At 46.6% G+C, this 25123-nt stretch overlaps 1 protein-coding gene across 1 annotated transcript; it reads right to left on the minus strand.

Annotated features, from left to right (window-relative positions):
• Positions 1-13551: 13551 nt before the first annotated feature.
• LOC132585763 (zinc finger protein 420-like) lies at positions 13552-24813 on the minus strand. The gene is made up of 7 exons (XM_060257647.1): positions 24683-24813; positions 20446-20926; positions 20103-20217; positions 19559-19629; positions 19209-19335; positions 18228-18353; positions 13552-15434 (listed from the first exon to the last, which is right to left on the minus strand). Exons 2-7 carry the CDS (start codon positions 20866-20868, stop codon positions 13552-13554), a joined length of 2745 nt encoding a protein of 914 aa, XP_060113630.1. The 5' UTR covers positions 20869-20926; positions 24683-24813.
• Positions 24814-25123: the final 310 nt, after the last annotated feature.

Consider the following 25123-nt stretch of genomic DNA (forward strand, 5'->3'; position numbering starts at 1 on the left):
GGACTTGGCAACCCTACTTATGCAGTAGCTCACAACTTTAATGCCGGTAGCTCACAAAATAGAATTTTTGCTCACAACACTCTGCAGCTTAGAGAGAACATTTAGGTATAGCATCTGTACAAATAGTAGTACAGATGGATGCACAACAGAAAACGAGGTCATCAGTCTCAGTGCCAGACACTACAGCATTAATGACATTTATTCCCAGCATGCATTTCACTTATGGAGAGCAATCAAACAAAGACAAGCATTGGAGGAAATTGTAGGATATGGACTCCCACCTGCTGGGTGACCTTGGGCCGGTTACACAATCTCAGCCTAGTCAACCCTGCAGGTTTGTTGTGAGGATCAAATGGAGGAGAGGAGAATGAGGTAAACTCCTTTGGGTCTCCACGAGGGTGGAAAGCAGGATAGAAATAAAGGAAATAAGCCTTTAACAGTGGTGGAGGTCAAGATATCACTCACCGACAGCTTTTATTTGGCAATCCCACTTCCCCAGTGCAGCCGGAGTTCCAGATGTGGTTTTGTGTGTGTCAAAAATGGCTGGAAGAAAGCGGTAGGAGGGATAATTGCAGAGGACAAAACAGCTGGCGGCCTTACACTCTTGAAACACAGTTCTGTTTCTGTTGTTTTCCGAAAACTAAGAGGTGTGGCTGACCTCTTGGGGGGGGGGGGGGGAGAAACAGCTGAAGAGCATGTTTGTTTTTGAGTGGTAGAAAGAGCTTTCCAGAAGCATGGATTAATTCTCTTGTTTTCAATTTTTATTTTTTTTAAAGCATTAATTTTCTTAAAATACAACAACACATAGTCCAAACCAAATAAGGTCAGAAAACAAATAAGGGAAGAGAACATACATGGTTACAATTATTCTTTTCACATTCTTTCATCTCTGACAGCAAAAGATTTTTTTTTTTTGATGCAGCCAATTGTTGACAGTTTTTGACATCTGAAATGCTCTTAGAACTTGGATGTCCTCTTAGTTTATTGTTAACCATTCCCACATCTTCAAGAGCCATTTGAATTTGCCGGGCAATGTCAACTGTTTCCAGTAATGTGTAAATACCACCCACGTAGGTCCCACATTGGTCTTGTCAGCCACCAGCGAGCCTGCAGCAAACGTGGACTATTGCACCCTTCTTAAATCTTCGTTCGCGAAGCCAAGCCGAGAGAGAGAGAGAGAGAGAGAGAGAGAGAGAGGTCAGAGAGCATATAGCAGCTGCATTCATACTAGAATTATTGATCCTGGGTAATTATTTAAATCAGGTCATCTTTTGAGGCATACCAAGTTCCATCTCCATCCCCCATACTCTGTACTCATCCCCAAAACCATCTGTTGCCTCCTATTCAGCATCTTCACTGGCAATAATAATAATTATCCAATGATAATTATATTGGATTTATGCCCCACCCTTTGCTCTGAATCTCAGAGTGGTTTACAATTTCCTCTACCTTTTCCCACATACACACACACAACAGACACCCTGTGAGGTAGGTGGGGCTGAGAGAGCTCTTGCAGCAGCTGCCCTTTTAAGGACAACTCCTATGAGAGCTATGGCTGACCAAGGCTATTCCAGCAGCTGCAGGTGGAGGAGTGGGGAATCAAGCCCAGTTCTCTCAGATAAGAGTCCCCACACTTAACCACGACACCAAACTGGCACTTAACCACTACACCAAACGATGTCATTGTGTGTGTAATAGCCAGTAGATCCTAAGATTGTCTGGCATCCTGAAATTCTCTTTCAGCATTATGCATCACTAGATGGTGTGCTAGACTTGTTTTTAAGGTAAGAGACATTTCAGAGGCAGCTTGCCGTTGCCTGCCTCTGCGTCAGGAGTCACAACACTGCTATTCCTTGGAGGTCACTCTTCCAAATATTAGCCAAGACTGACCTTGCTTAGTTTCCAAAATCTGATGAGTTCAGGCTAGCCAAAGCCATTAGGTTCTTCTGGCAGGACTCCAACATTCCAACACTCCTCAGTTCCGTGATTGATGCTTGGATTCAGAGACAGAAACAGAAATCAGAGTAAATGGATTTGACTAGGATCTGCCTGGGAAAGAAACTAGATGCATACTGAATGGGAGAACATGCTTCTGGGTAGCAATGTGTGTGAGTGAGATCTTGGGATATGGCTGGACCATGATAAACATGAGCAGTCAGTGTGATACAGCATCAAAAAAGGCTAATCCAGGATCTGAAACCCTGTCCTTAAACGTTGGACATCCCCAGAACTGGGAATCCAGTCTGCACACAGCTGCACCCCCCTCAAAAACACACTCACACACACACACCTGCTTCTTTCTAAGGGTTGGGTTGAGCACACTGAAGTGATCCATTCTTCCAGTCTGGCTGCATTGAGCTCTAAAAACCCAGCCAAAATTCCCTTATTGTAACCAAACTCTTAATCTAGCTACTCAGATGCCCTGGGAGCAGAGAAGAGCTCACAGACTCTAGAAAACTAAAAATTTAAAAAAAAAAAAAAAAAGTGGAACTCCATTAACTGAGGAAAGAGGCGTGGAACTGGTCTTTCCTGGCTGAGGGAGAAATATATCCCGGTGATATTGGGGAGAAAGTTGATCCTGGCAGTGTTTGGGGTTCAGGATTTGTTTGTTTTTTCCGTAAAGGTGCTTCAGGGATGTGCAGATAGCCATCCAGGTGCATGCCTGTTTGATAAACCGAAGCATAGTAGATTTATATATTTGCATGTGAGTGCATCCTTTGCTTTCATTGGGGAGCTTGAAGATTATTTCACTGACAGTCCTGGTCAGGGCCATAGCCAGGATTTTAAAAGTCGGGGGGGGGGGTACCCTTTCCCATCAAGTAATGGGGCCTGCCATTTCTCAGAAGCTTCCTAGGGTAGAGACAAAAGCTGGAGGCTCTGAAAGTGGCCGAGTTGAAGCAGTCAACCCTAAAACTTTGGAGTCGAGAAGAGACTGCGCCTTGCATGCAAGCAGGGGTTTTTCCTCCCACCTCCCTCCCCCGACTTTGAAGCCAGCAGCTCCATCCATCCCCCCTCTCTGGCCCGTCCCACATGGCTTCCTCCACTTCCTGCTACGCTGCCTCCCTCCTCTCTGCCTACTGCTTTTGCTGCTGCAGTGCACTGTGCCTTACTCAGCTCTCCCATCTCCAGCTGCTGATGCTTCAGTGGCTCAGCCATGGCAAAAAAAGAGAGAGAGAGTGAGCAGGCTGCCCCTGGAAGTCAAGGGGCAGTGCCCCCAAAGGCCCCCCTGTGGCCACTTGGTCCTGGTGAATCAGAAGCAGAGTTAGCTTGTGGCCATGAAGCTCCTGAGGTCATTTTGCAAAGCTTTACGGCTGGCCAAGCTTTTGAACCCAGGATTATTCAAAATGATTTATGTGCTAAAACTGTTTTCTGTTGGAGAAAGAAAATGATGGATTGTTGTATTACTTGTTCTCACTATTTTTTTTTTAAGTAGCAATTTCAAGTTGGGTTATTATTTGTGTGTGTGCGCACACACGTGCACATGTACACCTGGAAGTCATGTCAACCTCTGATGACTGACCTCTACTGGGAGCCTGGAGGATATTCAGAGAGGTGGCTAAATAGAGCTTGCCCTCCCAACTTTGTTATTCCAAGGTCTTCCATGCAAATACTTGCCAGAGTTGGCTCTGCTTAGCATCTGAGATCTGACAAAATCGGGCTTGCTTGGGCTAGCCAGGTCAGGGAGGAATTCCAAGTGTTGTGCCTTTCATTTTTCCCACAATTCATCTGTTTTTTGAAAATTAGTTATAAGTGGAGGATGGGGAGTGGGCGGATACTCTAGGACCAGCCCTGACTATGACATCTTGTGATCTGGATGCTATGCCTCTGTTGATGCACCCCAACACTGCATTAGCCTATTTTGCTGCTGCATCACACTGATGGCTCATATGTATCTTATGATCCAGTCATACCAAGATCTTATTTGGTTTGGACTAGGTCTTGTTGAATTTTTAAGAAAATTAATTTTGTTAAAATGAAAATTGAAAAATTAAAAACAAGAGAACGAATGAATTCAATCTTCTGGGAAGCTTCTACAACTTAAAAAGCAAACATACTGTTCAGCTACACCTCTTTGCTTTTGGGAATCAACAGAAAGAGAACTGTGTTGCAAGAGTGTAAAGCTGCCAGCTGTTTTGTCCTATCCAGTTATCCCCCCCCACACACACTTTCTTCCAGCCTTTTTTGATACGTACAAAAACACATCTGGAACTCTGGCTGCACAGGACAAGTGGGGTCGCCAAGTAAGAGCCATAGCTGGGTGATCTCTTAATCCTTTGTCACTTATACACACTTATTTCCTTTATGCCTATCCTGCTTATCATCCCAGTGGAAACCCAAAACAATTTACCTCATTCCCCTCTCCTTCATTTGATCATCAAAACAACCCTGCGGAGTTGACTAGGCAAAGAGTGTGTGACTGGCCTAAGGTCACCCAGCAGGCGGTAACCCTAATCCTCCAACTTCCTCCAATGCTTGTCTTTGTTTGATTGCTCTCCATAAGTGAAATGCATGCTGGGAAGGAATGTGATGAGGGCTGTGGTATCTGGCCTTGAGAGTGAAGATCTCTTTTTCTGTTGCACATCCACTATACTACTATTTGTGCAGATACTATACGTGTAGGGTTGCCAATCCCCAAATGGGGGCAGGAGATCCCCCGGTTTGGAGACTGTCCCCCCACTTCAGGGTCATCAGAAAGCAGGGGGAGGGGAGGGAAATGCCTGTTGCAAACCCCATTATTCCCTATGGAAACCGATTCTCATAGGGTTTAATGGAGAATTGATCTGCAAGTATCTGGGGCTCTGGGGTGGCTGTCTTTTGAGGTAAAAGCACCAAATTTTCAGCATAGCATCTGGTGCCTCTTCCCAAAATGCTCTCCACATTTCAAAAAGATTGAACCAGGGGGTCCAGTTCTATGAGCCTCAAAAGAAGGTGCCCCATCCTTCATTATTTCCAATGGAGAAAAGGCATCTAAAAGGTGTGCGATCCCTTAAAATGTGATGGCCAGAACTCCTTTTGGAGTTCAATTATGCATGTCAGAACCTTGCTCCTGGCTCCACCCCAATGTCTCCTGACTCCATCCCCAAAGTCCCCAGATATTTCTTGAATTGGACTTGGCAACCCCATATACCTGGGACTTGCCACCTGAGATTTGCCATGAAGTCATCACCATCCCTTAGGCAAGTGTTCCTCCTACCAGAACCAGTCTATGGGAAGCCCATCCAGTAGGATCACAAGGGAGGAGCACAGATCTTGGTCAGCTTGGCCTCTGAAGGAAGAACATTCTTTATGGTCTCAGAATTCCCACAGTGAGCCACAGAAGACCTCTGCCTTATCTAACAAATTGCATATGCTTGAATTCATGGCTACATTATTTGGATTCCCCACAGGATAATTTCTTCATTCAAGCATGTGATTGGATTCATGCCTTTATTGCTTGCATTGCACACAGAATAATTTCTTCAACTTGCCCATTAATGTAACCTACAACCTATATATATGGCATTTTTGTTCAATTAGGTGCAAGCTGCAAAAAGCAATCTTTTTTGTTATTCAGCTTGGTTGCAGTTACAACAGCAACAAGGCACGTATTCAGCTACAAAGCACAAGATCACAGTCTGAATAAGATTTCAAAACAGGATATTAGCCAGCATTCCTATCTTTGCGCATTAACTGTTCTTTTTCTGTGTGCATCATTCTTGATGTCCTTGTAAATTGTTTACAAATCTGTGCATTAGTATTTATGCCACTTGCGCAATTGCTGTTTTCGTGTTCATGTGTCACAATCAAGGATGGTTTCATAAATGTTCTCTCGTGCTTTGCACGCCTTTTTCTCTTCTCTGTTCAGAGGTTTCTCCCTTTTTTGTGCCTGTGGAATCTGCCATACTTCTCCAGAGCTCTTAAAAAGCTGGGACTGGTTGCAACTTCCCTATCATGCAGTTGCCCTGCCCTATATACTGGGACAGCTGTGTTCAATGTTCCCCCTAAACTGAGTTAGTGTGCGCAAGTGAACAATTTCTTAGCCTCTGGCCCACGCATTTTTGTCTTAGCTCAGGGAAAACAGCTCTACAGCCAAGCCTCATTTTGGGCAGGAGTTCACAGGAGCAGAGCTCTGGAACATCTAAATTTTATTGTGCTTTTTCTTTCTTACCCCTCTCCCCAATACTTGCTTCAGGGCTCCATTGTTCAAACCCCCTGTGAGAATTTTGTGGAACTCTAAGATATGACAAACTTTCTAATATATCCCCCCACAAAAAAATGGGAGAATAACCAAAACGTATAAAGCTGACTGATGGAAATCTTCCTCATGCCACTGTGGCCACATAGGAGAAAGTAATTTTAAAACTATTATGGGAGAAAGGTTTTATTATAACAATGATAATTCAAGAAGCACTTTAAGGTAGATGCTGAGCTGATATAATTTAGTACACCTTTCAGTGATGTCAGGGGTGTGTGGCATATGCAAATGAGTTGTGCTAATGAGCCCTGGCACCTCTTTTTCTATGCAATGACACCTGCCTAGAGCAAACTAGAAGATATTGGATTATGTCCTGCCCTATACTCTGAATCTCAGAGCAGTCACAATCTCCTTTACCTTCCCCCCCCACACACAACAGACATCCTGTAAGGTAGGTGGAGCTGAGAGAGCTCTTACAGCAGCTGCCCTTTCAAGGACACCTCCTACAAGAGCTGTGGCTGACCCAAGGCCATTCCAGCAAGTGCAAGTGGAGTTTATACAGTTTATACTAATTTATACAGTAGCTCACAACTTTAATGCCAGTAGCTCAGAAAGCAGAATTTTTTTCTCATAAAACGCCACAGCTTAGAGGGATTATGGGTTATGTTTGTTTATGTAGCAGTGAAGCCATCACTGTGGTTCTCCTGTAGGCTGTTATCTACAGAATGCCTGTGAGTCTCCTGGCTTTCACCATCCTGACATTCCTCCTCCTCCTGCTGACTTTGGATGCCTACAAGGACATGGTCATGAGGTATACGTAGGGCTCTTATGACTGATCTCCAGGTTACAGGAATTACAATAGATAGGTTGAAAATGGCTGGTTTGGAGGGTGGACTCTATGGCATTCTTCCAACTAGGTTGGAAGAAACTGTGGTACAGAACTGATAGGAAGAGAAAAGGTTAATACTCCCCATCAGTCCTCCACCCCCACCACCCCCATTAGTGATTCTTGAAAAGGAAGGGAGGCATGAATGTGTCTTCAGGGTCTCCCCCTGCCCCCAACAGCTGGCGATGCTACAAACTTGGAAACTACAAAGCGTGCCTTGGGAATGTGGGTCATCCAAAACTGTTTGGAACAGCCACTACTGGCTAATCATGTTGTTATAATGAATCCTAATAGAAAAGCTAAATATATTTGGAAGTAAGGGGGTTAGATGCTATCATGGCTCCAGTCCATTAATAGGGGTGTCTTCCTTGTGGCTCAGAGTGGTAAAGCTGTAGTACTGCAGTCCAAGCTCTGCTCACGACCTGAGTTCGATCCCGGTGGAAGCTGGGTTCAGGTAGCTGGCTCAAGGTTGACTCAGCCTTCCATCCTTTCAAGGTTGGTAAAATGAGTACCCAGCTTGCTGGGGGGAAAGTGTAGATGACTGGGGAAGGCAATGGCAAACCACCCTGTAAAAAGTCTGCCGTGAAAACATCATGATGCAACATCACCCCAGAGTCAGAAACGACTGATGTTTGCACAGGGGACTACCTTTACCTTTACCTTCCTCCAGTGCAAGTATGCTTCTCTGGCTGAAATTGCCTCATCCACTTTTGCCAGAAGAGTCATGGTGATGGAGAAAATGTTTACCATCAGGGCTTGCGCATAGGAGTAGGACAAGTAGGCAACCACCTAAAGCGCACCTGGCCTACAGAGGTGCTGCTGGGTGCCCCCTCCCCCCCACTGCTCTTCACCTGTGCAGACCCGGGAAGGTGAGGGCGGCTGGGTGATGCACCAGCATGTGCTCTCCTTCAAGCCCGCTTTCCTTTGCAAGGGAAGGCAGGCTCAGAGGAAAGCACACCCTGCTCTGTCCTCACCTTCCCAGGTCTGCCAGGGGAGGAGCATGGCACCAGGCCTGTCTAATATTACTGGAATGGATCCATATGAGGTAACTCAATGAGTGATTATTGTTAGTCCTCAATGTTCTCTGATGTTTCATAGAATCATAGGAGTGGAAGGGGCCATTCAGGCCATCTAACCTAACCCCTTCCTCAATGCAGGATCAGCCTACACATCCCTGACAATTGTTTGTCCAGCCACTGCTTAAAGACCGCCAGCAGGTAGGAGCTCGCTACCTCCCTCGGAAGCAAGCAGCTAGGAGTGGGTGAGTCACGCAAGTCAGATGGAAGTCACCTGGTGGTTGCTGCAGGGCCTGGCCATGATAAGCCCTCCCTGAAAGGACAAAGCAGCCCTGGAAACAGCACTTCCCCCCATGCCTTTTACAGACAGAAACCAAGGCTTGAAAGCTAGCACTTTGCTGTTGCCTAGCACTGAGGACAATTTGTTTCTGAAAGCTACAGATGTTGCTTTTGAGGGGAGGGGGGTTACTCCTCAATGTATTTTTTTAGATTTATTTTTTCCCTGCACACCTGGGGCATTTTTCACTCAGGCTGTTTCATAAGACAGTGAAGGAAGAGTACAGAGTGGCTGAACAAATATGTCTTGACAAGGGCGTTGTCCAACCAGATAAGTTTGCTGATGTGCCCAGTGAACAGGATTATTCCAACTGGCTGTGTAGAATGATTGCTGGGAGTAGGAGGAAAGACAGAGGCTTTTCAGCCTTCCAGGAGTAACCCTCTTGCTTGCTTTACAGCCTGACAGGAGGGTGAGCAGAGGTAGATGCTAAGGCTTCACTCAACAAAACAGTAAAACCACACCAAACTGGAGCAGATATGTGAGACCAATGTTGATAATGGAGCAGACAATCTCTGTGTGAGCAGAAAACTGCTCACCTGAGAACTTTAGTACCTGAAGTTTGTGTGTGGGGGGGAGGGTTGTTTGAAAATAATTCAACAACAACCAATTTCATTGTTGAATAATGACTATAAGATCTATTCAAGAATTTTAGCAGAGCGATTGAAGCAATATTTGATCAACTTTATAAACAAAGACCAAGCCGGATTTCTTCCTAAAAGACAAATAAGAGACAATGTAAGAGCTGTTATCAATGTCGTCGAATACTATGAGAAGCATCCGGAAAAGGAAGCGGCCTTATTTTTTGTTGACGCAGAGAAAGCCTTTGACAACTTGAACTGGGACTTTATGTTTGCGGTAATGGAAAAAATTAATTTAGGGGAACAATTTATAAAAATGACAAGACCAATATATATGGATCAGCAAGCAAAACTGTGTATAAATGCAGATCTTACCAAAGAATTGAAAGTGAGTAAAGGAACAAGGCAAGGATGTCCGTTATCACCATTGTTGTTTATAATGACTCTTGAAATTCTGCTACAACAAATTCAAAAAGACGAAGAAATAGAAGGTTTAAAAATCAGAAGATTCTCTTATAAATACAAAGCTTTTGCAGATGATATAGTGTTTATATTGGAGAATCCGATTCAAGTGTCACCATTGTTGTTAGCTAAGATAAAAGAGTATGGAGAATTAGCTGGATTATATATAAACAAAGAGAAATCGAAATTCTTATGTAAAAACATGCAACCAAATAAAATAAAAGAATTACAAAAGGTGACGGGTTGTGAAGTTACAACCAAAGTTAAATACCTTGGAATAGAGATAACAATGAAGAACATTGTTCTATTCAAAAATAATTATGAAAAACTGTGGTGTAAGATGGACAAAGATTTGATGAAATGGAATAGGCTTAACTTGTCCTTACTGGGCAGGTATATGACTCCGAAAAAACTGGCTAAGATGAGCAAGAAAATGTCGGATAGATGTTGGAAATGTAAAAAACATGAAGGTTCTTTCTTCCATATGTGGTGGACTTGTGAAAGAGCGAAAGAATACTGGAAGATGATACAACAAGAAATCTCCAAAATTCTGGGCTATGACTTCAAGAAAACTGCAGAGACGTTTTTGCTTGGATTACAATTAGAAAAAGTTCCAAAGGAAGACAGGACTCTAATTTGGTACTTGCTATCAGCTGCTAGGACATTGTATGCGCAGCTTTGGAAGCAAGAAAAAATACCGGAGAAATGGGACTGGACTATGAAAGTTTTATCGTGGAGTGAAATGGACAAACTAACTAGAACACTAAGAGACTATGATTTGGAGATATTCAAAAAGGAGTGGAGGAAATTTAAAGGATATATGGAGAAAGAGTGGAATGTAAAAAGACATTGGACAATATTTTAGCATTATTGAGGGAAATAGAAAGGGGGGGAAAAAAGAGAAAAGAGAATACATATATACTGAATTTTGATTAGTTAGTAGTACCTTTAGTATTGAACTTGAATTTATAACCTCGGGGAAGTCAACATGGGAGGGAGGGGGGATTGAAATGTCATATGGGTTAGTACTGAAATAATTAAGAAATAATTAAGTTTTGTAACCATATGCTATCAATAAATTGTTAAAACACGAAAATAATTCAACAGCAACATTGTTTTTTCTGAAATTATTCTGAGATTTCAAGCATGATTCCCCCCACCCTCATTATCCTTTCAGTAAGGGAATAGGGCAGGAAATAGTAAAGACAAGAGAATCTCTGAAATTCAGATTAGCTCTCAGAGTTGAAAAATGTACTTTAAACATAAAGGGAGATTTATGAGTGTAGAGTTTAATTTGAAGAGAAAGCAAAAAGTAAGTTGTTATATTATACGAGTCATATAGGAGTGATTGAACGAAGCTGAAAATGCACAATTAAAGTTGATTGACATGCCTAAGCAGGGCTTTTTTTGGTAGAAAAAGCCCAGCAGGAACTCATTTGCATATTAGGCCAAACCTTCTGATGCCAAGCCAGCCGGAACTGGGTTCCTGTGCATTCCCGCTCAAAAAAAGCCCTGTGCCTGAGGTTGCAAAGAAACTGTCTAGTATTGAAATGCTTTGCTGAAAAGTGTTATGGTATGGGGATCATGTTACACAAATCTGTGCTCTAAATGTTCTTGACCAATAGAAGCGCTCAGAGGAGTCCAAGGGAGGAGGAAGTGAAAAATTTTATTGTAATGAACTCAGAGCAGCGCTGAGCCATAGCCAGCAATTCCAAGCTGCTCTAAAACTTTGAAAATCTTTACAATCTTAATACCCTTGACACATTGTTGACACACTGGCACATGTTATCATATATACAAATTCATTTGTAACAACATTCAGCATAATTTCATTGTGAGAACCAGCTTCACACTACTGATACACTATGGCTGCCTGGAATAAGCCCATTGGATAAGATCTATGTTGCAGACAGAAATTCTCCTTCACATGAGCCTTGACCAGATAAATCCATTTTGGAGCTCTAAGATCCCCCCCTGGTGTTGCTCCAGAGCACAACAATGACAGCCCCTGGGAGTAGCAGACTTGTTCTGGGACAGGAATGGCAGACCCCAAAGTGAAATGAAAGTCAGTGGGGGTAGCTGATGTGTTCTCAGACTGGAATGACAGGTTGGAGAGTGGAATGACAGCTCCTGGGAGAAGCTTCTGCTAGTCCCAAAGGCTGTCATTTCATTCTTAAAAAAAAAAACCATTGCTGTCCCTCCGCCCAGTCCGTGGAAAAATTGTCTGCCACAAAAACGGTCCCTGGTGCCAAAAAGGTTGGGAGCTACTGAACTGGAGGCCTGAGTACGCCACTCTTTAAGATATTTTTTGTCTCCTCTATGTTTAAAGTGATACTTTAAGAGCATATTGCTGCATGAGAGAAGCTCAGCTGTAAATCAAGATTCCGAAATCAGACCTTTTGTATCAGTTACCGGTCAGCTGAATGGATATTTTTATCTCCATGAGTAGCGCCACCAGAGCCTTTTCCATGTAACTACCTAGAGGATTTGTTACAGAATTTTGGAGAGCAGTTTTGACTAATGGTAGTATGGATTTGAGAGCATGCTTAGTATGAATCTTGTAATTTCTACTTGGGACTATTGAATGTTTTTCATTGCTTATCATGAATTTTGATATTGCATGTTTTTCATTGCTTATCATGAATTTTGATATTGCATGTGAGGTGTCTTTGACTATATACTATTACATTGTGAAGAATTTGTGAAGATTTTAATGTATTATTTACTGGGGGTTTCCTTATTTTACTATTGATTACCCCTGGGACTCTGTGTGTTTGCTTATTAGGCGTATTTTCTGGGGGTTTCCTTATCTTACTGTTGATTACCCCCAGAACCCCGTGTGTTTGCTTATTAGGCTGGAAGCACAGACATTAGGCAAACCCACGTTGGCCAGCCGGCCAGCCAGCATGCAGATGTGAGTCGCGCCACCATGCCAGCATATTTCCTTCGGCTCAGAGGCAAGAGTGGGAGGGCCCAAACTGGTGCCCTCCCCAGGATCTGCAGCCCACCTACTGCTCCCTTCTGGACACACCAGGCCTGCACCTAACACTGATCTTGGCATTATGTCACACTCACCCCCTCCATCACTGGCAGCCTCTGCTGTGCGAGGGGGGGATTGTCTGATGACCTCCCCCTGCCCATGACACCTTTGTGACGTGGGGAGCATGGCTATAGCTACTGGCAGGAGTTGCTGTTACATGGCCAGCTGAGCCCCAGGTCTCCTACTGGAGCACAGCCAAAAGGATGGAGGGTGATGAGGAAGATGAAGAGGATCATCTCTTAAAGGCACAACTTCTCTGTCTCCTGTGTCGGAAGGCAGCTAATTGAAAAACTGGCATAAGAGAAGGACAGTCTAGGGGGCCACCCATCACCAGCCGCACAGACCAAACTCAAACACCTGGACCGTCCAGTGGGACACAGCCACAGCTGGAATACCATCTGAGTTGGAGGTGTACCAGACCTCACAGGGACCAACAGGACCGCCACCACAACATGCAAGGAAGACATGCCACTTCTGCAAGGAGTCTTGCATCCCAGCCAAGGATATCAGGCTCAAGTATATCAGGCTCCAGAGCTTCCAGAGCTGCTCATAGAGATAATGCTTTCACAGAGACAACCCCTGGCAGGGCCTCTGCTGTGTTTCAAGACACTAATAGAGACTCGGCCGCTGATGGGGCAAGCCATGGTTAGAGATGTTGTGGCCCCTCCCACTTTTGTTATCCCAGGAAAACCGCTTACTAAACCATGTGGGTTTGGCCTTTGTCTGTCCCCCCTTCCCCACTTAGACATTATTACTAATGAACACATCTTGCCACAAAATGCATTTAGTGACTATCTCCTTTGAAACTCCTTGGAAGGGAATATCTCTGGCACGAGAGACTGGCGCCCCAGGCAAGGCTCCGTCGCCACCCCCATTTCTCTCCCCTGAGAGTGCAACCACAACTGTGGTGGCCCAGTGCCCTTGCTTCAGAGCATGTGTGCCGGCTAGCCACCATGGCTCCACCTCCTGAATCTGTGCTGGAAGCTCCCCTTGGTGATTTTGCTGATCCTGTTAAACAGTGCTACTCTGACTGAATCTCTTCCCACACTCTGAACATTCAAAGTGCTTCTGCCCTGGTGTGGGTGTGCTGGTGCTGTTCAAGAGAACTACTCTGATGGAATCTCTTCCCATACTCTGAGCATTCAAAGGGCTTCTCCCTTCTGTGGGTTTGTTGATGATATTGAAGAGTGCTGCTGTGACTGAATCTCTTCCCACACTCTGAGCATTCAAAAGGCTTCTCCCCTGTGTGGGTTCGTAGATGAGATTGAAGAGCATTACTGTGACTGAACCTCTTCCCACACTCTGAACATTCAAAGGGCTTCTCCCCTGTGTGGGTTCGCTGATGCTGTTGAAGAGTGCCATTCCGACTGAATCGCTTCCCACACTCAGAGCATTCAAAGGGCTTCTGTCCTGTGTGGGTTCTCAGATGCCGTTGAAGAGTGCTACTCTGACTGAAACTCTTCCCACACTCTGAACAATTGAAGGGCTTCTCCCCTGTGTGGGTTCTCTGATGCTGTTGAAGAGTGCTTCTGTGATTAAATCTCTTTCCACACTCTGAACATTCAAAGGGCTTCTCTCCTGTGTGGGTTCTTAGATGACATTGAAGAGTGCTACTGTCACCGAATCTCTTCCCACACTCTGAGCATTCGAAGGGTTTTTCCCCATTGTGGGCTCGTTGATGCTTTTGAAAATGGTCACTCCGACTGAATCTCTTCCCACACTCTGAGCATTCAAAAGGTTTCTCCCCTGTGTGGGTTCTCTGATGTTGTTCAAGAATGCTAGAGTGACTAAATCTCTTCCCACACTCTGAGCATTCAAAGGGCTTTTCCCCTGTGTGGGTTTTCTGATGCTGTTGAAGAGTGCTACTGTGACTAAATCTCTTCCAACACACCGAACATTCAAAAGGCTTCTCCCCTGTGTGGCTTCTCTGATGGTTTTGAAGAGTGCTACTGTAACTGAATCTTTTTCCGCACTTTGAGCATTCAAAAGGCTTCTCCCCTGTGTGGGTTCGTTGATGCTTTTGTAAATGGTCACTCCGACTGAATCTCTTTGCACACTCTGAGCATTCAAAAGGCTTCTCCCCTGTGTGGGTTCTCTGATGCTGTTGAAGAATGCTACTTTGACTAAATCTCTTCCCACACACTGAACATGCAAAGGGCTTTTCCCCTGTGTGGGTCCGTTGATGGCTTTGAAGAGTGCTACTCTGACTGAATCTCTTCCCACACTCTGAGCATTCAAAGGGCTTCTCCCCTGTGTGGGTTCGCTGATGCTGCTGGAAATGGTCACTGCGACTGAATCTCTTCGTGCACTCTGAGCATTCAAAAAGTTTCTCTTCTCTGTGGACTTTTTGGTGCACATTGAACTGTGATTTGTGTCTGAAGTACTTTCCACACTGAAAGCATTTATGTGCCTTCATTATGCTGTGCTTTGGGACGTGCACTTTATGCTTTCTTCCATCAGAGAATGCCATTCCACTCTCTGAGCAAATATACAGCTTTTTTCCTGAGTGAATCCTTTGGTGCTGAACAAGGTCTGAATTCTCTGAGAAGCTCTTGCCAGACTCTGTGCACTTATAAGGTTTCTCTCCGGCATGTGTTCTTTGCTGTCTACAAGGCTCCATTCTGTGAATTATGGTCTTTCTACTCTCCAGAGATTGATGGGTCTTGTTTCCACTATGCATTCCTAAATAGACCCTATATTGGATTTGATCTAAGACATTCATTCCATACTCCAAGTCCTTGTCCGTTTCCTCCGCCATGTGAATGACATTTTGGAAAACCCCTCCTTGGCAAGGGATGGGTTTAGCCCTCTTCTTGACCATGTGGCTGCCTTTCTTAGATCTTCCTTGATTCCTGAAGTGTTCCAACACATCTTCATTCTTGATTTCATCAGGAGATAGAAGATGCAGTTCCTCACACTCCTTGTTCCTCTGGTCATCCCCTGTTGGAATAAAATTATCCTATTAGAACCCATGCAAGGAGGTCTAATCTGTACCTGAAATTCTATCCAGACTCCAAAGATTTCAGTGGTTTCTTCCTGCTATGCATTAAGCATCTATTCATATACACTCTCCAAGTACATTAAGGCTCTTACAGCAGAGATGCCATTTCTAAGGCTCCCCACCTTCGTGATTTCTTAGGGCATTTTCACACTCACCTTCAGCCGGCGCGACCCCCCTCTTCACCGCGCAGGATCTGCGCGGATTTCGCACTAAACGCCGCGGAGCAGCCGGAAGAGCCGGAAACTCCCGGCGCAAAAGCCGCGCAAACGGAAACTGCTTTTTGGCGGTTTCCGTTTGCGCCGCAAAAGCGCCGGGAGTTTCCGGCTCTTCCGGCTGCTCCGCGGCGTTTAGTGTGAAATCCGCGCAGATCCTGCGCGGTGAAGAGGGGGGTCGCGCCGGCTGAAGGTGAGTGCGAAAACGCCCTTAGATGAGAAGGGTGAAGAAATACATTTTTGGATGGAGCTTTGAACTGAACAAAATCTTCATTCTGAGTTTAAAAGGCCTTTTCTCTCTAACCAGAGAGCAGGGGAGAGACAATGGGATAGAGTCAAGTTCTCTTCGCCTACCCCGAAGCTTGATTCAGAGAACTGGAGCAATAAAGACTACAAGGGCTTAAAAAAAATATCCTGGAGACTTCAACAAAGCCTGACCTAATCAGTAGGAGGGGAAAGAGATTATAGAATTCTTCATTGTATTGAGAGAGAGTTCAGGAAGAGGCAGCCATTGCAGGCCTACAATGGGGAACAGGCCTGCAGTTGATGGAACTTCTGCAGTAATTTATCACTTTCTGACCTAAGGAAAGAAGAAGAAGATGAAGAAGAAGATATTGGATTTATATCCCGCCCTCCACTCCGAAGAGTCTCAGAGCGGCTCACAATCTCCTTTATCTTCCTCCCCCACAACAGACACCCTGTGAGGTGGGTGGGGCTGGAGAGGGCTCCCACAGCAGCTGCCCTTTCAAGGACAACCTCTGCCAGAGCTATGGCTGACCCAAGGCCATGCCAGCAGGTGCAAGTGGAGGAGTGGGGAATCAAACCCGGTTCTCCCAGATAAGAGTCTGCACACTTAACCACTACACCAAACTGGCTCTCCAGGAAAGGTCCCCTGTGCAAGCACCAGTCATTTCCAACTCTGGGGTGACGTTGCTTTCACAATGTTTTCACGGCAGACTTTTTAACAGGGTGGTTTGCCATTGCCTTCCCGTCATCTACACTTTCCCCCCAGCAAGCTGGGTACTCATTTTACCGACCTCAGAAGGATGGAAGGCTGAGTTAACCTTGAGCTGGCTACCTGAAAACCCAGCTTCTGCCGGGGATAAAACTCAAGTCATGAGCAGAGCTTAGGACTGCAGTACTGCAGCTTCAACACTCTGCGCCACGGGGCTCTTGTGTCTGACCTAAGGAGCCTGCCTTATATTGAACAACTGAGAAGGCATGTTTAGAGAGAGAGAGGGACAGAAGAATTGTATTTTACCCATTTCTTGTGAATCCCTTGCTCAATCTGGTATTGTGCTAAGAGTACGTTTGTAAACATTTTATTGTTAATAAGTTATAACTTTTGATCTTGGTAGTGATTCTCTGTACCACATAGACTAGGGGTGTTGAACTCATTTGTTATGAGGGTCAGAACCGATGGTTCTGGCCAGGCCACATGTGTCATGAATTGTAATGCCAGGTAGCAGAGATAGACATTTATAAAAGATGCAAACACAATTAAATGTTTTTTAAAACTTAAACATGCTTAAATTATTAGCACTCTTGTAATATTTTGTTTATTTAGCACTCTGACAACTGACACCTCTTGCTCTAAATTATTGCATCAATCACTCTGTGCTGTAGCAATCTTGAGTATGCTGCTCAGGTATTGTTCAGGTGTGTATCTGTAAGTTGTAAACCTAGCAAAGCAAGCTGTGATGCAGAAGGATGGAATAGAGAAAGAGAAGGAAGCAGACAACAGCCAGTTGCTCAGGGGCCTGATACGTGCTCTCTAGGGGGCTGATTCGGTTGCCAGGCCACACATTTGACACCCTTGACATAGACCTCCATCATGCTTTTTTAAAAGGAGCCCCAGAGGTCTACAAGGCAGGAAACTGTCCCCATGGTAACCAAGAGTTGGTTAGCAGGAGACACAGAGGCAAGGCTTCAGAACTTGGAAGGGAAGCTGGGAGTATTGACACTCTCAGTGGGCAATTCCTACAAAGGTCAGATAGTGGCGGTGGTTGACAAGACAGCGAAAAACATCTCTCCAGGTTCTGTGCAAACCTTAGAGGGCAGGGTGGAAGAGGACCTGCAGGCTGAGGCAGGACTGTTCCACCACTTGAAGGAAGGATTGTTTTCTGACTGAACCTGTTTCTGCACTCCAAGCAATTATCAGTTTCTCCCTTAAGGGAACTGGCATCTGTGAAATATCATTCATTCTCTGACTGAAGGTCTTTGCAAAGGACACACTATCATTTCCCTTTCCCCTAGAGCAGGGGTGGCCAACGGTAGTTCTCCAGATGTTTTTTGCCTACAACTCCCATCAGCCCCAGCCAGCATGGCCAATGGCTGGGCTGATGGGAGTTGTAGGCAAAAGACATCTGGAGAACTACCGTTGGCCACCCCTTCCCTAGAGTGGATTCTCTGGCTCACACACAGGCCTTTCCCCCCTTCTTTTTTTGATTGACCTTTCTTGGAGAGGGGGTTTCAAGGGACTCTCCTCCTAGCAAGGAATGGGCTTCTCCCACTTCTTACCTGAAGGGCTTTCCTCCTGCCTCTCTGGTCCATCTCCATCTCTGAAGTTTCCTTCAGCATCTTCATTCTTGACAGTTTCTATGGAGAATCCCTGGAATTCCCCAACTGTTTCCTCTACATCTGCTGCTGAAATAAAGAAAGAATTGGCATCAGCACCTAGGCCAGAACTCGGGCCCTGATCATGAATGGGTGCGCAATTCCTTGGCCAGAATTTCTTTCCTCCAAAACTCTGTCCCTGCCAGGCCCTCCCATAGAGATGATACAATGTTCTGCCTATCCCTCCCCTCCCCACCACCCTTTTTATGTACTTCAATGAGGAAAGTGGCAAAGATTTGTTCCCCCGCTGTTCCCATTTGACAGTGCCATACAGCTGTCTTGATTCTTTGCTCTTGATGATTAAACACAAGAAGTTATCAAAACATCCAGTCTTGAAGAGAGTGTCCTTCTAGATGTGATGACAGCCAAGGAGGAGCTGGTTTACAGCCTTTCAAAATATACCTTTGCTATGGGGGCAGTGAGAAGCCAGGATCCCACAAAGTGAATCATGCAGTTCAAAAGGAACCCCCATGGTTTTTGAAGAGGTGCCATTTGTTAGGATGGCAGGAAATCAATAATGAGAAAAGCAACCCTGCAGTGTAGGGCCACCAACACCCAGAGCCAGTTTCTTGTTATCTCTGAGCCATTCTCTTGATCTTGACTAATGGGCAGCCATGGCTGGTTTTCAGGACTTTCTTTGTAGCAGGAGCTCCTTTGCATATTAGGCCACACACCCCTGATGTAGCCAATCCTCCAAGAGCTTACAGGGCTCTTCTTACAGAGCCTACTCTAAGCTCCAGGAGGATTGGCAACATCAGGGGTGTGTGGCCTAATATGCAAAGGAGCTCCTGCTACAAAAAAGCCCAGCTGCTTCTCAGTGTTCTGATTCATACATCATCCCAATAGCAGCCATTGGCACCTTTGGCACCTATGGAAGATCCTTACCCAGAGAGGCCACATGCCTGTAGTTCTCCAGCATGACTTCCCTATAGAGAGCTCTTTGGCCCGGATCCAGCAGGGCCCACTCAGCCACAGTGAAATACACAGCCACCTCCTCAAAGGAAAAGGGAGACTGAAAGACAAAGCAGATTCCCTTGTCTCAGATCATTCCAAGCAGAGATGACACTCTGAAAGGGGGGCATCCTGGGAGGGTACAAGATGCAGAGAACTTGCTTTGTGTAAAGACAGTAGCTTTCAGAGCCTCTCTTGCTCAGACAGCTGGAGCAAAAGGCATCCCTGAGAAAGGAGCAGGGTCCAACTGTTCTGGATTCATCCCCACCCCCCCCCCCACCTACCTGGACCAGAGAGGGAGCTGACATTTGCACTCCACTGCGAAGATGACAGCTTGACAACAGCTCTTCACTGCCTGCAAGGGAGACAAATTTGGAAGGATGGATTTTAGTCTCAACTTTGTACATTGTTACATTTAGAATTATGGGGGTGGGGGGAAGAGAAGGTACCCATAAGACTTGGAGGGGGCGGAGGGGAGGAGTTAGAAATGCCACTGATACATTTCAAACTGCTCAGAGACTTGAAATGTGCCCTGTGAATTGTGGAGCTTAAACGTTTAGTGCAGCCCTGCTGGATCAGAAGAAAACCCCAGGCGTGCCAGTCTCCTGCCTGCTGGGCCCTCCCATGTACCCCTGAGTCTGGACTGGAAAGAGAAAAAGAGAGGCTTGAAATCATGTTAAACAGCACATTGTCAACACAATTTTTTTAAAAATTCCTTTAAAAGAATGGACATCACTACATCCTGTGGCACTAAGTCTCAGAAGACAAGTCTCTGTACTGAACAGAAGTTTCCCCTGTCCCAAACCTTCTACAAGAAGGCATCTTTACCATTTGACAGGGCATCTTGGGCATCCTTCTGGGCCTGCTCCCACTGACTTTCCTCTGACAAAGGTCCTTCTGCTTCACAGAACTTGGCTTCCATCTTTACAGCTGCTGCCCACATCTGAAACAACAGTTAGGGAGACTAGTGAGAGAAGAAACAGAAGAGGCTGAGGAGACGAATCCTGCCCCAGACTCCTCATCGACCAGCAGAGGCGGTTCAGCCACAGGGCCAAGAATCAGGGTTGGGTTGTCTTCCCAGCTGAGTGAATTCTCTAAAAGGTAGAAATATCTGGCAGGGAAGCTTTAGGATAAGATCCTTGCTGGAACTGAGCAAAGGACACCCTCTCACCTGCTCTGCCTGACTCTTCTCCTCTGCCTGGCTCAGGAGGAAACCTTCTGCCAGGGCCACTGCCTGGGAACTGGTCTCTGGCTCACATCCTCTCACCCAGCACTGCATTTCCTGGGGCAGAATGGCCAGGAACTGCTCCAGGATCACCAGGTCCAGGATCTGCTTCTTGGTGCGCCTCTCTGGCTCCAGCCACTGTTTGCAAAGTCCATGGAGCTGGCTGCAAACCTCTCGGGGTCCATTCGCCTCATGGTAGCAGAAATGCCGGAACCATTGGTTGCATACATCTGTGGTCATAGGGTACTGAGACAGGTTCTCTGGCACAGCTCTTTCCCAATATTCCACACCACTCCCAGCCTGGGTGGTTTGAGGATTCTTCCTTGTTCTCTTGACTATTCCATATCCTTCTGGATTCTTCTCTTCCATATCCTTCGCCTTCTCTTGGGTTGCCTCTGACTTTGGAAAGATACCTTCACTCACGTGGCTATGAAGAGGAAGATGAAAGGAAATCAGAAAGACAGAAAGAGAACAAAAGAGAACAGAGCTACATCACTAACCCTGGTCAAGAAACACTGAAGGATTGGACTGATGGATCAGAAGGAGCGTCACTCTTGCAATTTTTCAGATCAGGATTAATGTCATTGTGCTATATTCAAGGCTTTTTTTGTACCAGGAACTCCTTTGTGTATTAGGCCACACCTCCCTTTTGCAGCCAATCCTCCAAGAGCTTACAGGGCTGTTAGTACAGGGCGTACTGTAATCTCCAGGAGAATTGGCTATATCAGGGAGGTGTGGCATAATATGCAAAGGAGTTCCTGCTACAAAAAAGCCCTGGCTATATTACATATCAAGCTTTGTTCGATATGCCTATTTGGTCCTTCAGGAAACTGTCTTGTTCAGCTCTTTAAAAGTGTGCTGCAGATTATATGATCTTGGCTTTAATGAATTGGAAATCAGTCTGTCCTAGGGGCTACGTCTCAGTGTAAACTGGAGCCCTGGATGTTAATGGCTCCTGTATTGCCAATATCTCCTCAATAGTGTGGAAATGTTAGGCTACAGCCAGCAGACGTCAGGGCAGAGGGTCTGCCTGGGAGCAGGGGGAGGCAGTGAACTCCCAGGGAAAAGTCAGATGGGGGGAATATTGGCACAAATGCATGGCAAGTGAAGGAACCAACTGGCATGAATGTCCCCTCCCCTCCTGATCAGGCACGGGACTCCTTTCCGGGCCTCCCTAAGACCACCATGGCTGAGAATTTATTTTTATTTACAAAACTCAGATTCCACCTGTCTGTCCCCACAAGGGCCACCAAGGCAACTCATATAGTTTGGGAGTACTATTGGAGCCTTCCTTAACGATGGAGGCTCAAGTAGCAGCCACTGCTAAGTCTGCATTCTTTCATCTTAGGCGGGCGAGGCAGTTGGCTCCTTTCCTGGAACATGACGATCTAGCAATGGTGATTCATGCAACGGTCACCTCGAGGTTGGACTACTACAATGCCCTCTACATGGGGTTGCCCTTGTGCCGAACCCGGAAGCTGCAGTTAGTGCAGAATGCCGCTGCCCGGCTGTTATTAGGGCTCCCAAGATGGGAGCACATTCGGCCGGGGCTCTGGAGTCTGCACTGGCTGCCGATAATATACCAAGTCCGATACAAGGTGCTGGTTATTACCTTTAAAGCTAGGGTTGCCAAGTCCAATTTAAGAAATATCTGGGGACTTTGGGGGTGGAGCCAGGAGACTTTGGGGGTGGAGCCAGGAGACATTGGGGCGGAGCCAAGATCAAGGCTGTGACAAGCATCATGAACTCCAAAGGGAGTTCTGGCCATCACATTTAAAGGGACGGCGCACCTTTTCAATTCCTTCCTCCCATAGGAAGTAATGAAGGATAGGGGCACCTTCTTTTGGGGCTCATAGAATTGGACCCCCTGGTCCAATCGTTTTGAAACTTGGGGGGTATTTTGGGGAGAGGCACTAGATGCTGTACTGAACATTTGGTGCCTCTACCTCAAAAAACAGCCCCCCCCAGAGCCCCAGATACCCACGGATCAATTCTCCATTATTTCCTATGGGAATACATCTCCATAGGGAATAATAAAGTTCCCAGCAGACATTCCCCTCCCCTCCCCCCGCTTTCTGATGACCCTGAAGTGGGGGGAGGGCCTCCAAACCAGGGGATCCCCTGCCCCCACCTGGGGATTGGCAACCTTACAGTGGAAGGAGGAGGAGGACGGCCCGGACCCCCCTCGGGCGACCCCCACCCCCCGGGCAGGGCGAGGAGGGGATACCTTGCTCGCTGGGGATGTAGGTCTCGTTGTAGTCTTCCTCCAAGATGAGCTGGTCCCCGATCCGGATGGTGGCGGCGGCAGCAGGACCAGCCATGGCAGCAGCCTGCCCACCAGCGGCTCCCCCCCCCTGCCCCAAGTGGACACGGGGGGCAGGCAAGGAGCCACCCCCACCCGCCCTCCCTGGGAGCCGCGCTCCCACCCCCCAAGAGGCCAAGCCAGCAGCTGCCGGGTGGCGGGCGAGCGAGCGGGTAGCGAAGGCCTCTGCTTGGCGTTGCCCCGGAGACCGAGCAGGAAGGGGAGGCACTTCCACGCGTGGCCTGGAGTGGCCATCTCGCTTTTCCTCCCCCCCCCACCCCAGGAGGCCGCGCCAGAAGGTGGGCGGGCAGCTAAGGCGTCTGACTTGGGTTGCCCCGGAGACCAAGTAGGAAGAGGAGGAGGCACTTCCCAGCGCAGCCTAGAGCGGCACACTCTCTCTCCCACCCCACTCCCCACCACGCTCCTGGCCCGCCCCCTCCCCCGCCGCCGCCCCCCTCCCCGCCCCCTCCCAGCTGCTCCTCCAAGATGGGCCCAGCCTGAGCCCATCTCGGAGGAGCAGCCATGGTGAAGCGGAGAAGGGGCGGCTCGCCACGCTCCTTTGCGCCGTTTTTCCCCTCGCTTCCGTTTCTTTGGGGAGCGGGGGAAGAGGCTGGAAAGCCTGGGGTCCCCCGCTAGGGCGGGAGGGTTAGGAACCCTATTTAAAGCCCTATATGGCCTAGGACCTGCCTACCTTAGGGACAGTCTCTCCCCGCATGTTCCCCAGAGAGTACTGAGATCGGGCTCTCAAAATCTGCTTGCTATCCCCGGGCCAAAGGAGGCCCATCTTAAATCCACCAGGGACAGGGCCTTTTCTGTAACGGCTCCTTGCTGGTGGAACCAGCTGCCGGAAGAGGTGAGGGCCCTGAGGGACCTTGGCCAGTTCTGCAGGGCCTGTAAGACAGCCCACTTCCGGCTGGCCTATAATTAACTGGCATTAGAAATTCTATAGAAGTTCAGTGTAGTATTTTGATAGATCGCTGTTTAAATGTTTTATTATTTTACTGTTTTAACTGTTGTAATTGATGTATTTTAAATTTAAAATTCTATGTTAGATTTTATATGTTGTGAGCCACCCTGAGCCACTTCGGTGGGAAGGGCGGGATATAAACTGAAATAAACTTAAACTTAAACATATACCACAGAAGATCACACTTGGAAAGTATTTAAAACCCCTGAAACTAATTAACTGAGACCTAGCTTTAAGCTTGAGAGGAGAGGGATGGGAGATAACAACAGAGTCTCATTTAGTCACCTTAGCACTGCATAATGAAGATGGATAAATGTGCCCATTCATCTCGAGTTTTGATATATGTATTTTGTTTCTCCCCTGGAATAAAACCCAAACAAATGGTAAACATATAAACTAAGCTTCTTATTCCTGTTTGGTCCTGGAATCTGTTAAACATCTTCATTATGTTGTTGTATGCTCATTCGCTCCTCACCCTCTACTTATGTGTAGGGACTGGTGACTTCCACTTCAAGGTATCTGAAGCAGGGTGCATGCACACGAAAACTTATACCTTGAATAAAACTTCGTTAGTCTTAAAGGTGCCCCTGGACTCCAACGTTGAACATATATATGAATATATGATGCTGCCTTATACTGAATCAGACCCTGGGTCCATCAAAGTCAGTACTGTCTACTCAGACTGGCAGCGGCTCTCCAGGGTCTCAGGCTGAGGTTTTTCACCCTTATTTGCCTGGACCCTTTTTAGTTGGAGATGCCAGGGATCGAACCTGGGACCTTCTGCTCTACTACTGAGCCACCGCCCCGGCCCCTCCCAGACCAACACGGCTGTCCACCTGAATCCATACATGAGAGCCAGCATCCCTCTTTCCCAAGATTTAAGAGGTTATTCCTCCCCTCGCTCAGTGTCTTACCTGTGAGGAGACCTTCAGGATCCGACTGCGTGGCTCCACCCCCCCCCCACCCCTCCTTGTTACAAATCTAAAGCCCCTGGTGGTGTATTTGGCGATTCAGAAGCAACCCACACACACACACAAAAAAAAAACCCTGGAAAAGTGCCTTTCCACTTCCTCTCCCGTCCTTGCTCGGCCTCTCTAGCAGACATCTCTCTCCGTTTAACTCTTTCAGTGCTGCAGTGCAGACAGAGTAAAAATGCTTTTCATCCTTTCTTCCAGGAGCAGTACTGGCAGTGGACTTCAGTCAGGCTGCCATCCATGACGCCTTATGCAGCTCAATGGGGCTGCTCAGGAGTAACTCTGCACAGAGTTGCGCACCAAGGGTATTCTGTGCTGTTCAGCCAGCTCAGAAAATGGGGTGGTTAAATAGGAAAAAAAAGGAAATGTGAGTAAGGCTTC

The sequence above is a fragment of the Heteronotia binoei genome, chromosome 17 (genome assembly GCF_032191835.1).
Source record: "Heteronotia binoei isolate CCM8104 ecotype False Entrance Well chromosome 17, APGP_CSIRO_Hbin_v1, whole genome shotgun sequence".
NCBI lineage: Eukaryota > Metazoa > Chordata > Lepidosauria > Squamata > Gekkonidae > Heteronotia > Heteronotia binoei.

Excerpts from the sequence above, each read along its gene's own strand:
- LOC132585763 (XM_060257647.1), bottom strand. The coding sequence starts at position 20,868 with ATGGAAGAGAAGAATCCAGAAGGATATGGAATAGTCAAGAGAACAAGG. Across the intron at positions 19,336-19,558 it reads CAGCTCCCTCTCTGGTCCAG|TCTCCCTTTTCCTTTGAGGA; the intron begins GTAGGTGGGGGG and ends TTTGTCTTTCAG. Across the intron at positions 15,435-18,227 it reads GCAGGAGGAAAGCCCTTCAG|GGGATGACCAGAGGAACAAG; the intron begins GTAAGAAGTGGG and ends TTATTCCAACAG.